This window comes from Rhinatrema bivittatum, chromosome 7 (genome assembly GCF_901001135.1).
Source record: "Rhinatrema bivittatum chromosome 7, aRhiBiv1.1, whole genome shotgun sequence".
NCBI classification, from domain to species: Eukaryota; Metazoa; Chordata; class Amphibia; order Gymnophiona; family Rhinatrematidae; genus Rhinatrema; species Rhinatrema bivittatum.
This window is the reverse complement of record NC_042621.1, coordinates 200,105,593-200,122,967: the sequence shown is the minus strand read 5'-3', so window position 1 is coordinate 200,122,967 and position 17,375 is coordinate 200,105,593. Positions and strand designations below refer to the sequence as shown.

The window sequence follows — 17,375 nt, the reverse complement described above, 5'->3', positions numbered from 1 at the left end:
AATAACCCATACTATAGTTACACAATGTTAGATTCCATATTAGGTGCTCAACCCAAGAAAGAGATCTAGGCGTCATGGTAGAGAACACATTGAAATCGTCTGTTCAGTGTACTGCGGCAGTCAAAAAAGCAAACAATGTTGGGCATTATTAGAAAGGGAATGGTGAATAAAACGGAAAATGTCATAATGCCTCTGTATCGCTCCATGGTGAGACCGCACCTTGAATACTGTGTATAATTCTAGTCGCCGCATCTCAAAAAAGATATAATTGCAATGGAGAAGGTACAGAGAAGGGCTACCAAAATAAGGGGAATGAACAGCTCCCTTATAAGGAAAGACTAAAGAGGTTAGGACTTTTCAGCTTGGAGAAGAGACGGCTGAGGGGGGATATGATAGAGGTGTTTAAACTCATGAGAGGTCTAGACGGGTAGATGTGAATCAGTTATTTATTCTTTTGGATAATAGAAAGACTAGGGGGCACTCCATGAAGTTAGCATGTGGCACATTTAAAACTAATCTGAGAAAGTTCTTTTCTACTCAATGCACAATTAAACTCTGGAATTTGTTGCCAGAGGATGTGGTTAGTGCAGTTAGTATAGCTGTGTTTAAAAAAGGATTGGATAAGTTCTTGGAGGAGAAGTCGATTACCTGCTATTAATTAAGTTGACTTAGAAAATAGCCACTGCTATTACTAGCAACGGTAACATGGAATAGACTTAGTTTTTGGCCTGGCCTGGATTGGCCACTGTTGGAAACAGGATGCTGGGCTTGATGGACCCTTGGTCTGTCCCAGTATGGCATGTTCTTAATCCCCTTAACATTAAGTAGATCCCATGCTTCTAATGCTAGTAATAGCAGTGGCTATTACCAAAGTCAACTTGATTAATAGCAGTTAATGGACTTCTCCTCTAAGAACTTATGCAAACTTCTTTTTTTAAACCCAGCTCCACTAAATGTGCTACCCACATCCTCTGGCAAATTCCATAGCTTAATTGTGTGTTTGAGTAAAATAATTTTCTTCGATTTAGTTTTAAATGTGCTACTTGCTAACTTCAGGGTATGCCCCCTAGTCCTATTATCCAAAAGAGTAAGTAACTGATTTGCATTTATCCGTTCTAGACCTGTCATGATTTTATAGACCTCTGTCCTATCCCCCTCAGCCATCTTTTCTCCAAGCTGAACAGCCCTAACCTCTTTAGCCTTTCCTTGTAGGAGAGTATTTCACCCCCTTTATCATTGTGGTCGTCCTTCTCTGTACCTTCTCTAGAGCAACTCTTATCTTTTTTGAGATGCAGCGACTACAGTTGTATACAGTACTTAACATGTAGTCTCACCATAGCATGCCAGAGGCATTAAGACAATTTCTATTTTAGTCACCTAATAATTCCTAACATTGTTTACATTTTTGACTGCCTGGAAGGATTACTATATATATATACTTTCTGGTTAGAGAGAGTACTCTTTCCCTTATGTCATGCTTGACAAGAAAAGTAGTACTTTAAGCTTTTTCTTTTTTTTTTTTTTTATTTCCACCATGGATTATAATGAAGAGTCTGTCACAGGTTGTCCATCAGGTGTATCGCAATGGGGAAAAAGTTTGAGACCACTGTTTTAGATGAATGGGCTCAGGCCCCATACTGGTCTGGCCATGCACAAAAGTCTATGGAAGAAAGGTACTGATGACTAGTATCTGAGGTTTCAAATCAGATACAGTACTACACTGCTAATACAATCTGACCATGTCAATCACTGTTAAATATAAATGAAAACCTAAAATGACCTTCAGTCCAATACATGGGTTTAACGAAACCACCATCATAATCATTTATAAATCATACATGACTACAATAACACTTTTTGTTTGGCATGATTAGGTCAGGAACAGTTTTGGCTAACATCTACCTAACTGCAAAGTCAAGAGAGGAAAGTACTATATCCTAAAATAATTCCTGACATATAAAATAATTGTTCAAATTGTCAGAAGTTGGACTCCTTTCATATTAGTTAAAATGATTATAAATCTATGCATCCTTCTTGCATACTGTTTATTGCTGGAGTTATTTACTTTCGATTTGGGTTAATGAACCACAGGCTCCCTATTTCTTAGATCTTGCTATATTTCCTATCTTCCATATTTTTCTGCATATTTGGATTTAATTACTCACTATTCCAAACCCATGCTCAAGGGAAGTTACAATTTGGGTAGAGTATGTAAGTCTCTGCTCCAGAGGGTGTACAATTTAAGATATAGAAATATAATTGAAAACCCAAACCAAATAAGCCTGGTACTTCACTTTTAATACCTATCCAGCATAGCTCTCTGCTTCAACGGCAGGGGAGAAAGACTGATACTTCACACATATTCAGCATAACTCTCTGCTTCAACGGCAGGGGAGAAAGTCAGATACTTCACTTTTAATGCATATCCAGCATAACTCTCTGCTTCAACGGCAGGGGGAATGAAGAAAAGTAGATCTATATTCAGACAACAACCAACAAGGTCTGAATTATTTAGTCTGGGTAAACAAATAAGCATGGGTGTAGCTTGCTTATTGCTGTGGTTACTACCCCTAACTAATTAAGCTAGATATTTCACTTAGAGGCAGTTCCAACACTGCTCTCTACATTAATGGTGGGGGTGGAAGGGAAATAGAATCAAAAGGTTACTAAGAGCCAAGAGTAACAGATAAGAATGAGAAAAAAAAAAGTGCAAAACTTGCTGGGCAGACTGGATGGGCTGTTTGGTCTTCTTCTGCCGTCATTTCTATGTTTCTATATGTCAACTAAAGTCAAAAGAAATAAAATCTATATATAACTTATGCACTACAATAAAATAAATGTCAATTCTGCTTTTGAATGTTTGATATTTCTTGGTGCATTTTATATACCAGTGTAAGCTAAACATTTGCTTCTGTATTTGAATCTATTTAGTAGCCTTAATACAATATTTAATGGGAAACAGCTGCTGCATGCCCACAAACCAGAAAGCTTAATGCACCTGAGTAGCTTCTTATGCCAAGTCAATTTAACGGAGGTACACTGCTCTACAGAGAGATTGTCATGAGTGATTTATTTATTTAAAGCTTTTTTATACCGGCATTCATGATAGAATCACATCATACCAGTTTACAAGTAACAAGGGAACATGATTGAGAAAATGTGATGGAGAAAACATGCACCTTTTACCTACAGCAATCTATTTATAATAAAATACTCACACAAGTTCTTTTGACTAAACAAATTTATTCACTTTTTTTTTTTTTTGCAAAATAAAAAAAAAGTCATCACCACCAAGATAAAAGTTCATAGACGGCATTTTACCAAATGAACCAGCCATTTGGTTACAACTGACATTACTATTGTATCTGGATATTATTGCTTATCCCCCCCCCCACAGTTGAGTATGCACTGTACATCTGTTCTATTTTGGCAAGATTACAATCATAGCTTTGGTTGTGTAAAAAATAATAGCACTAGTCATTTAATAGTGATATGCTATCCTTATGACTGAATTCATCTTGATAATTTTACTTATGATACAACACTCACATGAATTTATATGCATTTGAACCAACTTTGTGTCTTCTTTCACCAAATATTTTCATCTGACAACTCATGTTGGTGATCATCTATTCCCTGGTGGTTTTATTTTCATAGGATTTCCTGTAGTGGTATTTCCCATTTTAGTATTGAAAAGAATCTTCTAGCACCCTCAGGTGGCACTGCCAATGACTGAACTTATCTAGAACCTGAATAGTAGAAACATATATGGCTTTCATTTCCAATCTTTTCCTGACCTGCAGACACTGGGGTTTCAGTACACTACTTCTGTAAGATCAATAGATTAATATACCAATATACTACACAGCCACTGAAAAAGGTCTAGCACGAGCTGTGCCTGAAATGTCTATTGCTGGGTACTGAACTTGTGCACCACATTTTAATCAATAACATTGAGATATGATAGATTAAGCCCTGAAAAATTATTCTTCCCCTTTCCTGAAAATTACATGGAAGCAGAATAAAGTAAAAATAAGAAAAAAAAAATTACAGGATATTCATAGACACTTGCAAACTATTTAGATTGTTTTTTGCACAGTCTAAATCGTACAGGACTTCACCCTGCTGCAGCATTGTGCTTTCATGGAATATCTACTTCAGGATGGAATGCATCAGCTACAGTAACTTGCACTACAGCATATATAAATTATTTACTTCTACCTGCAAAGAGCATTTTTAACAAAATATCTGCATTTTAATGTTCTCAGCTAATGCATAAGACAATGGTGACCAAGGTGAGGTTAACTTGTACAATCTAAGATTGGAAAACTATTCTTATAATGTGACCCAACGCAGTCTGAGAAACATTCCCTTCCAGAAACAGTAAGCTGTGATGGCAGCATCCAGCGTTAGCATCTGTTATATAACTGTTTCTTTTATTCAGATTCTTATTATTATTATGGTGGTGTTTGCTTGCATATTCATGGTCTCCAATCTGCATAATTCAGTGTGTAAAAATTTCTCAGGAGTCAATGTTCATGGAAAAGTGCCAATTGTCTCATGAGTTGGCCCAAACATTGTTTCTGCAGCATATGAAAAAATACCAGAGATCAAACATCCACAGATACGGCTGCTTATGTGGCTCAAGAATTTTGCAAAACTGAGGCCCACAGGAATTAAGCCCTTCTAATAAAAATGAGCAAGGCTGAATGGTCACATAATGGTCTTACATCTGCCTAAGTCACTTTGCCTTTCTTGATATTTATTGCTGGATAGGGTCCTATATATTTATGCTCTAGAATCTGCCATATGCGTTTTACTATGCAACATTTTTCTTTAAACAAAATACTTATGACAGTATAAAAATATTTTGCAGCTTGAAGCATCTTAATGTTAGATTTTATTTTATTTTTTTTAATTAGAAAAGAAATGACAGAATGAACCGGGTTTATTTTTTCCTCCTAACCAAAACCATACCTGTGAATTCTGAGTGTAGTTTAGTCTGGGCTCAGTTAAGTAGAGTTTGTGCTTTGTTCTTCCCAACACTGATCAGAGCTCAAAACACACCAGCAACACATGCCACAAGAGAGAGTGCAGCAAGGTGGTGCCAGGCGGAAGTCACAAAGCAGAAGGAGCTTTCGCAGAACAGACAAAATCCAACAGACCCACTCCTTTTATTCAAAATCTTAAAAACCCATTGTCAAAAGGAGGTCAGCAGGAGAAGAAATGCATAAAAGTCTGCAACCGTGGTTTGCTCTCAACCACTGCTACTTCAGCATGAAGTATCACACAAGTGTTCATACATCTCTCTTCTTGCTTGGCCCCATGTGACAATGATTTTATTGTTGTTTGAAAAAAGGATCTGTGTTTATTGTATATCAGCTATTTTTTTTTTCACAGCCTCTGTGTATTGTATGGTTCACAACATGTGGGAAGAGACAAGTGCCTGAAATCTGAGGATATTTTATCTAACAATAAGACAAAATATTCATTGCAGAGGTGACAAATTGTATTTACTACGTTGATCAGGAAACTGCAGCCGATGAGTTCCAGAAGCACCATTTGCGTTTCGAATTATGCTTAAAAGAGATTTCTTCTCTCTCTCTCTCCTTTTTAATTCGTTGGTAATGGTCGTCTTCTTTTAAGTACCAGATGGGAGGCCAGCGATGTCTCTCAAAATAGTCCTGGTTATCTGATGTGAAAAAAATAAAATAAAACGTTTAGATGTGTGTTTCCTTGTTCACAACTCTCTGTCTGGTTTGTGCCAGTACGGGATTCTAGCAATTGTATCGGTCCTTGAAAAACTGGAATCTCTGTAAGCTGTGGTACTTGTGTTGGTCCAATAAAAATGGCCATCCTGCATGAAATTCAAGACTGCCTAGGCCCCTTTTTTAGTCACATCCAAGGCAGGGAGCTATCCTGTCTCGAAAGCTCATGGTACTACAGCATGCTTCCTTTGTGGATAATATGTTCACCCCTGCTTTTCCCAAAAAAGTTTACTAATACATTACCAACCCTTGTTCATTTAAGATCACAAATGCTCCTCTCAGAAAAAAAGAACGATACTTAAAGAATGAGCAGATTGTCACATGCATTTATGTTTAAAGGTGACTTTATCGGTTCCTTTTTTTCTTTTCTGATTTTTCAAGAACCACACTCAAATATTCACCGAGCTTCAAGCTTGATCTGCAGTCACCTTCCTCCCTTGACCTTTCTACCATCCGTCTGGCCAAAGCATGTCTGAATTGTCACTGTTTTCTTACTCTTCTCTCCTTACTGATGTGGTATTCCCTCAGCTTCCCCTCCTTCATATCATGAGCCATTGTCCCAGAGATTCATTGTAGATGGAAAATGCTATTTTCTTGTGCTATATTTAAGGTTTCCATTCTTAGGTGTTTATACATTATAAATTTAGGTGTTCATTTTGCAGCTAATTAGGGCTTCTGTGAAAGTACAAACAATTGTTTCGGTGTTTTTGTAGCACACCAGATACTATGGGTGAGTATTTTTTCAAATTGAATTAAAACACAATGAGCTGAGGCACCATCAGCCCGGAAAAGGCACAAAAACAGAGTGGAGGATCATGGCAGGCAAGGGGAGGGGTGAGAGAGTACTAGGAGAAGTGGTGATTTTCTGCTGTGACTGGGGAGTTTTATCAGGGTTTATCAGTTAAAATCAGAATGTCTAATTTCTGTATAAGGAAGTCAGATAAGAGTTGAATGTTTCTATAATCTCCCCCTTCCCTTCTAGAGAGAGTGTATTTTGGGACCCCCAAGCCTTCCTGTAAAGGGCTTGTATGGCAAGGCTAGCACCCTTTTGGTAGCCCTTTTCTCTGTCCCATCAAATGTCTTTATAAAAAGGTGTGACCTCCACAACTGAATACAATACTCAGAATTCAGTCTCATCACGTGCAAAGGTAATATTCCTTTCTTGATTTGCATGTGCAGCTCTAGCTATTGTATTCTAAACTGTAAAATACCACATGTGCCACCATTAATTTCCTTTTTCAAGATTCCAGGCAGCTGAGTTGCAATACCCTACCAGTGAGAAAATATGTCTTAGCCTCAAACTGACTAAACTCTGCTATTACTTGCTGCTGGAAGTATCTTTTGTGCAACAGGGAAACCTCTTCAATGTAAACGAGCTCACATCCTTGGGTCAAAAATGTACTGGTTCAGCTAAAGAAGTAGGATAAGAGGGTTACTTTTTACTGGCTTGACAATATTTTGCCTTAAGTTTAAATATACCCTTGTAATCTACTGTGCCAACTCCTACAACGTGAAGTGTTAGCTCTCTCTCTATATATATATATGCAGTGAAATGTCAGGCCATTCCTTGTTTATGGTGGGCATGCATGCAGCTATCACTCATCTATCTACAGGGACCTTTGTTTTCAGTTATTATTTTATTTTTCATGGGAATTTCCCAGTGTTTAATATAACAAACACAAATGGATCAGTGGAAAAGGACCCTGTGTACCTCAAAAAATGGAAAATCCCTGAGATTTACCAGTTCTATTAGCTCAAATCTAAGTAACAAGACCTTATTGATAGTAATCTGTTGTAAAGCAAACATGTTTAGAGTGCTATAAAAATGCCATTGAAACAATATAAACAGTTGCGTGGATATAAAACTCTGTTGCTTCTTCTTCACATGATGGTATTCTAAGCTTTTTCAGTTTGAAGGATAGAACAATTTTTGCCAACTTAAAAAAAGGGTTGATGTTACTCATCCATTAATATTCACTGTTATCTAAAAATTGAAGGATACTCGGAGGAGAGACCCTCTAGTTTAGTGAGCTACTAAGAGTTGGGCTACTATGGGGACAGAAAACCACTTAACGTTGGAGAGCCTGTGGGAACTGGTGGCAGGTCTCTCAATTGCAGTAAAAGTTTGTAACAAGAAAATGGATAATTTAACTGTTTCAGTTAATAATAAAACGCAAGACCACGAGAACACTTTGGAAACAGTGAAGGTAGCTGTAGCTAAGGCAGAAATAGACATACATCAAATTAAGAACTTTAACATAGCTACAGTTAAAGATAGAACAGCATTATCACGACGGTTAGAAATTCTTGAAAACTGGAACAGATGGTTAAACTTGAGATTGATTAACTTTCCAAGAATTATGGGAGAATTACCGGAAATAACTTTTAAAAGATATTTACGTGAAATTCTTTTAATACCTGATGTTGAGTTTCCAATGATAAATAAAGTTTACTTTATTCCTAGGTCTACAGATGAGAGACGCACTATAATAGAACCCGCAGGTTTACCTTTAGATATGCAAAATTTAACTTCATTTCTTGAATCGTCAGGTATTGAAATTATAGATCGTTCTACTCTGTTGGTTTCTTTATTAGTGGACTGATGTCCTGTTACTTTCGTCATTTAAATTCCCAATTCCATGGTGCAACTGTAAGAATATTTCCTGATATATCTAAAGTTACCCAAGAGAGACGTAAAGGATTTCTTTCAATGAGAAATGAAACAATTTCAGTGGGGGCATCTTTTTTATTAAGATACCCCTGCAAATGCTTAGTAAAAAAAAAGATGGGGATTCATATTTTTTTTTTGCCCCGGAGCAATTGAGAGCTTTTCTTGATTCTCATAATTTGTAAAGAAGAATCCTACAGACGCCAATAAATATGGTAAAAATGCACCTTAATCAGGACTATACCTTTTCCTGAAATGTATTACCTAATACTCTTCAGTTATATCGCCCCATACCGTGTTGTATTGTGATTAAGTAATAAGCCTGAACTATGTACTATTTTCCTTATTTTATGTTTCTTTTTCAGTAAACTAGAGAATTTAGGCTTATATGTGTTTCATGAAGATATAATAAAATGCATATAAGTATATGTATTTGAAAATGTGATAAATAAAAAATTTTAAAAAACAGGGAAATTTGGGTATCTTGAAAGAGAGGCTGTGGCAAAAGCTGAGGTTGAGTAGCCCAGGTGGATTTTAATGAACAGCAGATGAATAGAAAGGATTCTGAATGATATGAATCAAATGCCAATTATAAGCTGGCTGTAGGAATACAAAGAATACATTTAGCTGTTTATATGAAAATGCCAGGAGTCTAAAAACTAAGATTAGAGTATTAGCATGTATGGTCCTAAAGCAAGGTAGAGCCATAAGAGCACCTCAGAGACCTGGTGGAAAGAGGATAAAGGGATATTGTTATATCAGGGTATAAAATATATTGAAATGATAAGTAAACTGAACTTGTGGTGGTGGTGTGACACTATACATATAGGACCAGATTTTAAGACATACGCTTGGGCGTAGATTTGTGCGCGAAACCCGGTGCGCACAAATCCACGCCCAATCTTATTACATGTGCGCACAGCTGCGCACTTGTTATAAAATACGGGGTCGGCGTGCGCAAGGGGGTGCACACTTGTGCACCTTGCGCCGAGCCCTAGGGGAGCCCCGATGGCTTTCCCCGATCCCTCCTAGGCCTCGGAGGGAACTTTCCTTCCACCCCCTAGCCCTACCGAAATCCCCCCCACCTTTATTATTTTTTTTTTAATTTACGCCTGCCGGTCAAGTGCCAGCGCGTGATCCCCAGGCTAGCGGCAGTGGAGAGGCCTCTGGCTATGCCCATGCCCCGCCCTGCCCATTTTTTCAAGCCCCAGGACTTACACGCGTCCCGGGGCTTGTGTGCGTCACCGGGCCTACACAAAATAGGCTCGGCGTGCGCAGGAGCGGGTTTTCACGGTTACGCATGTAATACACGCGCATAACCGTTTGAAAATCCACCCCTAAGGTTGGCAGAGAGTCAAGTAGGATAAAAGCTCTGCAAGAAACCAACTGCACCCTAGATCATGAGCAGAAATGCTATGTGTGACTAGGAGTACAGTAGTCAGGATATATTACCATCCACCTGACTAGAATAGTGAAAAAGACTGTGAAATGCTAACAGACATTAGATAGACTACTAAAATTGTAAACAATTATGGGAAATTTCAACTATCCCAGTATCAATTGGTTGAATATCTTCTCAGGATATGCTAGGGAAGTTAAATTTCTAGATGCCATAAATGTCTGCTTCCTGGAGCAGCTAGTCCTAAAACTGATGAGATCTAGCTCCCATTGGAATGTGAAGCCTCACATCAGAATCACTTAGCATTATTGTTCATAACTTAGTCACCTGGGGGAGTAAATTAAAAAGAGGTCCATATTTAGATGATGGCCAGCTAGCAAAGTTAGATGGATAAAACTTGGGTAAGCTTTTGGGAGTACAGATCCATTAATCATTGGCCAGGTAAACTTGGAGTTCACCATTTCATGCTTCTGGGGACATACAAGAAATAGATCTAGATTTTGGGATCTGCCAGGTACTTCTGATTTGAACTGGCCACTGTCTGAGACAATCTGCTGCACTTGATGGACCACTGTCTGACTCAAAGTAGCACTTCTTATATTCTCAAGTAGATAAATGCACTAGAAGATCATTCTTCCAAATTAAAGCATCCAATGCTTACCTGAAGACTTGGCCTTTATTTCTTTGCGGAATTTGGAACACACGTTGTTGTAATTGGTGCAGATATGATGGAGGCACCATGCTGCCAGTTGATGAGCATTATGAAACTGCAATGAAAAAGATTCATAGTGATCCGTCATCAGGCCACTGAAATCTCAGGAGCAAAGCATTCAGTTATATGTAGCACAGGCGGCAGAGCCCAAAATTTTTATACCACTACCAACTGAACAGCATGCTTAAATTGTAATTTAAATGTAAGTTAAGAGCTGGGGCAAGATGCTCACACTGCACTCTAGTGATGCTGCAGTCCATTAAGAGTGACATCTGCACACAAAAAGCTAAGAAACAGAAAGGCCAACAATGTTATGATCTTACAGGCTAGGTTACCCAATTTTACATGCTCCCTCATGCCTTTATAGTCTGACCTTTTGACCCAGCAGTCTCCTCCTGTTCCCTTTTTGGACTTCCAGCTCAACTACAACCGGGGCTTAGACCTGGTGCCACGAGCCTATATTTGCAACTAGGCATATGCATCATTTTGTTTTATTGGTTCGGGATTCGTTTTCAGGCCTCTGCGAGAAATTTCATTTTTACTGCAGTTCGTTTTTTTTTTTCCATGGATCCTGATTTTCGTGTTAGTGTGTGCTAATGGGAGTTAGTGTGTGCTAACTCTCATTAGCATGCACTAACATGAACTATGAATTTTTCTGAAATTTCGGAAAAATTCAGTTTGTTTTTTTCGGCGCCCCCAAACCATGACAAATTAGACAATTTTGTAGAAATTATCTAATTCGTGAAAAATGAATGCACATTAGCCTGTTGCTAATTTATTGTTTCACTGTAAACCGTGGTGATGTATATCTTTACGTACCACGGTATAGAAGAATCTATAAATAAATAAATAAATAAATAAATAAATATCGCAACTACCTGGAAATTTTTTCCTGATATTTTATATTTCTTCCCAACTTTTGTTTGTTAGGTCAGTCATTCCAGTGACAGTCCTCAGCCGCAGGCTATGTACTAGGATTCTCCTTGTGGGACCCTGCAATAATGGGCCCTAAATCCAGCCTCTTTTTTAATTGTTGTTAAGTATTAACTATGGCTCCTTCCCACCAAGGCCTGCTAACACAGGCTCCATAGCATTCCCAGCCCTGGACGATCCAGACAGAAAACCTGAGCCATGAATTGACCCCAGGTTCCCCTGCATGACAGAGGCTGGTCCCAGTACTTCACTTTTTGTTATTGTTTTTATGTTTTTATTTTGTATCTATAATTTTATAATATATGTTAACTATCACATTTGTGTTTTATTTATTATGACTTTTATTGTAAACCATTTAATTGATAAGTGGTACATAAGTCTACTAAATAAATAAGTATTCAGTTTTAAAGCATGAGCCGGGTAATTTTCAAACATCCTGCCTAGGGCTAAAATCTGTGGGTATTTGGTATCCTCTTGATCTTTCAAAATGGGAGTCTGCACTTAAGTCCTCTTTGACGATGGGCGGATTGTCCTGGTACACATGTGGACATACATGCACAAATTCACACCTGCTCCTGAGCTTTGTGTGTGTAGATTTACGTACATAGGAGGTAATTTTCAAAAGAGTTTTGCATATAAATGTATCATACTATTTTAGCAATTTCCAAAAGTCCACTTACATGCTTAACGTGTACTTTACACAGGTAAAACCTATTGACAATTCAATGGCATATACTATAGCAATTTTCAAAAGCCCCTTACATTCATCATTACAGTCCTCATCAATTCGTGTTAGGGTGTTATCCCAGGCGATAGAGCCCTAATGCCCATGATAATGCCATAACGCCCCCAATAAAAAAGCGCATCGCGAGATGCGTATGCAAATTTTTAAAATGTAGTTAAAAGGGAGGAGTTTGGGCGGAGTTTATGAAAATGAGGGGTGTTTAACGTTCCGTGCAATAGCGTAATGCATGTTTTAGCAGAAATCGCGTTTCGGGGAGGAGAGGTGAGAGAGACCGACTGGTGTGGCACACATACTAGTCAACTATTTATACCACTATAGGAGGGTCGATTAGTAACTCAAGGAGAGGTTTTGGTGGTGGTCTAGGGTTTGGGGGGCAGTTTTACATGCACAGTCAGATGTACGGACAGGACAGTACACATCAGTGAAGATTTGGTGTGAGGAGTGAATGCTATCAAGCTAGGGCGAGAGTACACTGTACAAATTTCATCTTTGTGTAGCTTTCCTCACTCCAAATCACATCAAATCATCACTGATGCGTACTGTGCTGTTCGTACCTCTGACTGTGCATGTAAAACTGCCCCCCAAACCCTAGACCACCACCAAAACCTCACCTCGAGTTAGTAGTTGACCCTCCTACAGTGGTATAAATAGTTGACTAATATGAGAGCCTTATAAAGAGAGTCAGTCTCTCTCTCTCTAACCATGCCCACCCTCCCTTTTTTTTTTTTTTTATTGCAGGAGCTATTCATGCAAACCTTTTAGCAAAATGATGAATCTAGGTCTAAGTTAGGGATGTTCCAGGGACGAAACTCAGAGGAATGGAGTTAGCGGGCTAAATTATCTGGCAAATACTGATATTCAAAGTTAGCTGGCTAACTTATCTGGCTAAGTCTAGTCATGCCAAACAGCTGTCCTAAAGTTAGCCAGATAAAGTTAGCCAGCTAACTTTCATAGGCAGCTATATTCAGTGGTGCGGTTGCACAGTTGATATACCTGCAAAGTCAGCTGGATAAATTTGTCCAGCAAACTTTGCTATCCAAACAGTGACTGAATATGGACCTTTTGAGGTTTAAGAGTATGGGCTGCACCCAGTACAGCTGGGCTATCTGTCCAGATTGGGTAAGTATTTTTAACAGTGACAGATTTACTGTAGACACTTACAAGACACTGGAAACTATGCAAGTATTGGATACTCACTTGGGCCAATTCCAAGTATGTTAGCACTTCGCCATCTATGTCTACTCCATTCACTGCACATTTGGTCAGCTCCTGCACAGCATACTGTTCTGTTTAAACATTAAAAAAAAAAATCTTCTCATTTTACCATTTTAACTAAAAAACATATAAAGAGATGTTTTTGTTTGATTACAATGTTTCTTCAGTTTTCCACTCCCTTGTACCTCCCAAACTTTAATTGTAGTAGGTCTTATTCTGCCATGTTCCTCTAAAATACGTGACCAACACCCCTTAATATTCACTTTAAAAAGTTTCCATTAAAAAAGAACTCCTGCATTCTGCGGTAAATCAATCTCCTAAGCATTGTTCTCATGCCACTGTCCTGTTTTTGTCCAAAACCCTGGCATCACATTGGTTTCCTTGTTTGAGTTTGTTTACACATTCGATTTGTGCAGCTGCAGATGACCTCACTCATTTGCTATTCTAATATAATGTAAACCACTATAAGTGAATTTCCTATTCAAAAAAGTGGGTAAGAAATCCAAATAAATAAGAAATGATGACTATCCCCCAACATATTCAAGAGTGAGCCTTCTTGGTAAATGGATATTTCTTTGGAGCAGATGACAGATTTCTTGGCATTTATCTTTGTTTATCTTTTTGGACAAACGTTCAAAGGACAATTTCGTTCTATTTAATTATATATTTCTATACTGACACATTTTTTTTCAAAAGTTTCATTTTTATTGTTTATAGATTTCATAACTCGCAAAAACATGGCTATAACTGATTTTGAGAGCTTTTTTTTTTCTAATATTTGTTTTATGGTTTAATGTATATTTTTCTGTTTGATTTTATTCCATTATTTATTAAATATTTATATTGTCATTATTTACCCTTTGTGTGTTATTTTGACATTTTTATTACCACCAGTTCCCAGACAGTTCTTTGTCTTGTGCTTGGCATTTTGCCTCTCCTTTGTGCTGTGGAAATGTCCAGAAACCATTTTCAGCCAGGTAGATTTGGCAAAGCCACCACTTATCCCTTTGAGTGAGCAGAAGGAATAGATCTACACATTGGGATCTGCTGGGTAATCTGTGACCTGGATTGGCCACTATCGGCAACAGCACCCTGGGCTCGCTGGGTCAGACCAAGGGACAATCATGGCACATCTAATGTTTCTATGACTAAAAGCTTGGAATCAACCTATTTTGCTTTCAAAATACAGCCTTAGTTTATATAAATGCATGTTAAAAATGCATAAAATTCAGTTCATTGGTGATTTGCCAACTGAGGCCTAGATTTTTATTTATTTATTTAATAACTTTTATATACCGGCATTAGAAAGGCACATCATGCCGGTTTACATATTAACAAAAGCGAGGAAAATACATTATAACAGGGAAAGGGAGGGGGTGAAGCAAACTGAGACAAAGGCAAGGAAAATACAGAGTTGTAAACTGGTTAAATAAAATCAAATCAAACAACTACAACAACTGCAATAACTACAAAAACAACAACTGAGAAATCATAAATTCCACATCTTGATAAAGTACAGTGAGAAGATCGGAGTACAAGAGGGTGAGATACAATGGCGGTATTAGGTTCACAGGGGGAGGAAGATTAATCAGGGTAGGCTTGATGGAATAGCCAGGTCTTTAATTTAGATCTAAATTTAATTGGGCAGGATTCTCATCGGAGTGTCATGGGCATGGAGTTCCAGCGTGTGGGGCCTGCAATAGAAAGGGCTCTTTTCCTAGTAGAAGTGAGGTGTGCGATTTTTAGAGAGGGCACTTGCAGAGTTCCTTTGTGAACTGTCCTGGTAGGACGGGTCTGAGTGACAGGGCTAAATGGTATGTCCAGCCAGAGGGAGTTGTGAGAGAAGATGGATTTGTGTATGGTGGTAAGTGTTTTGTGGAGTATTCGGAATGGGATAGGTAGCCAATGAAGGCTTTTCAGAATCGGGGTGATGTGATCTGTTTTACGGGTGTTAGTGATGATTCTAGCAGTTGCATTTTGCAACATTTGGAGTGGTTTGATCGTAGAGTGTGGGAGACCAAGGAGTAGAGAATTACAGTAATCAAGTTTAGAGAGGAGGGAAGTTTGGATAACAGTGCGAAAGTCTTGAGAGTGTAGCAGTGGCTTAAGTTTTTTTAGCACATTTAGTTTATAGAAACCGTCCTTGAGGATGGAGCTTACATATTTTTTCATGTTTAGTTGTTCATCCAGGAAGACTCCGAGATCTCTTAAAGGGTTGGTTTATAGTGGATTTACAAGTGAGGTTATGAAGTGAGTGGGGTTTAGAGTGGGGGGAGATAAGTAATAGTTCCGTTTTGTTGGTGTTGAGAGCGAGGTGAAGGTTCGTTAGAAGAGAGTTAATTGGAATGAGGCAGGTTTCCCAGTGCTTCAATGCATCGGATATTGAGTTGTGGATAGGGATTATGATTTGGATATCGTCAGCATATAGATAGAAATTAAGTTTGAGTTCAGTTAAGAGGAGGCATAAAGGGGTAAGGTAAATGTTAAAGAGGGTGGAGGAGAGGGAAGAGCCTTGTGGGACACCTTTTTGTAAGGGGAGGGAAGTAGAGATAGCATTGCCTATTTTGACTGAGAAAGTTCTGTTTGATAGGTAGGATTTGAGCGATGCTAAGGCCAGGCCAGAGATACCGATGCTTTCTAGACGGACAAGTAGGTGATTGTGGCATATAGTATCGAAGGCGGCAGACATATCCAGGAGGGCAAGAAGGTAGCTAGCGCCCTTGTCCATTCCTATAAGGAGGTGGTCGGTAAGTGTAAGCAGGAGTGTTTCAGTATTAAGATGTTTACGGAAGCTGAATCGTGCGGCATGGAAAATATTGTGGGTTTCTAAGTAGTCCGTAAGCTGTGAATTAACTACTCTTTCCATTATCTTGGCGATGAAAGGAAGGTTGGATATCGGACGGAAGTTCGCAGGGTCTTTGGGGTCAAGAGAGGGCTTCTTTAGGAGGGGTTTGACCACTGCTTGTTTAAGTGAGTCTGGGACAGAGCCATAAGATAGTGAGCAGTTGACGATGCCAGCTATTGCTCTGGAGATAGTATTTGGGATTGCAAGGGGCGCTTTGGAGGGAATGGTATCACTCGGATGTGAGGCAGGTTTGAGTTTTTTGAGAATAGATTCTATTTCTTTAGAGGAAGTGAGGTCAAAAGCTGATAGGACAGTGGTGGAGGGAACAGGACTCGAGGAGGGGAAGTGAGTAGAGTCAGGGAATCTGGAGATGAGTTTCATGATTTTATCATGGAAGAAGTGTGCAAGTTCATTGCTCTTGGCTTCAGCTTCGGAGTCTGGGATGCAGGGGGTGGTGGGTTTAATGAGATTGGACACATAGGCAAAAAGAGCTTTGGGATTATAGCTGTAGTCATGGATCTTAGTAGCATAGAAATCTCGTTTATGCTTCAATGTGGAAAGCCTGTAGTGGTGCAGGGCAGTTTTAAAGCTATCAGCATGTTGGGGGGTAGGGTCCTTGCGCCAGGTTCTCTCTTTGTGTCGCAGTTTGTTTTTTAAAGTTTTTAATTCAGTGGTGTACCATGGATTGGAGGGTTTCGAGGTTGTGTTTATGACACGTTTGGAGACGGGGCAAAGTTTATTCGCTACTTCTTCTGTAAGGCTGCACCAAGAAATTAGAGCAGCATTAGGATCCGAGCAGTCTAGATTGGGCAGGGCGGTAGTGAGAGCAGAGGCGAGGTCCTCACTGGGGCAGGCTTTCCTGGCTGTTATGGTAGTGTGACGAGGATTCTTTCTGATAGGGGCAGTATTGATGGTGAGATGGCTCTCAATAAGATAATGATCAGACCAGGGGACCGGGATACAGGTAGGGGAAAGCGGGGACTGGATACAAGAATTGATGAAGATCAAATCCAGGGAATGGCCAGCTTTGTGGGTGGGGGAGGTGATTAATTGCTGGAAACCAATAGCATGGAGGGCATGAAGGAAGGTG

General features: G+C 39.0%; 1 protein-coding gene across 4 annotated transcripts in view; it reads right to left on the bottom strand.

Moving 5' to 3' along the window:
• Nucleotides 1-3,435: 3,435 nt before the first annotated feature.
• The window catches only part of RHOBTB1 (Rho related BTB domain containing 1), a 155,404-nt gene continuing 141,464 nt past the window's right edge, over nucleotides 3,436-17,375 (bottom strand). For all 4 annotated transcript variants that reach the window (XM_029609748.1, XM_029609749.1, XM_029609751.1 and 1 more), the window contains 3 exons: nucleotides 13,423-13,511; nucleotides 10,497-10,602; nucleotides 3,436-5,692 (listed from right to left, as the gene is read on the bottom strand). In XM_029609748.1, coding sequence (XP_029465608.1) covers nucleotides 5,526-5,692; nucleotides 10,497-10,602; nucleotides 13,423-13,511 — 362 coding nt within the window. In that variant the 3' untranslated portion in view covers nucleotides 3,436-5,525. The remainder of the gene's footprint in view (nucleotides 5,693-10,496; nucleotides 10,603-13,422; nucleotides 13,512-17,375) is intronic.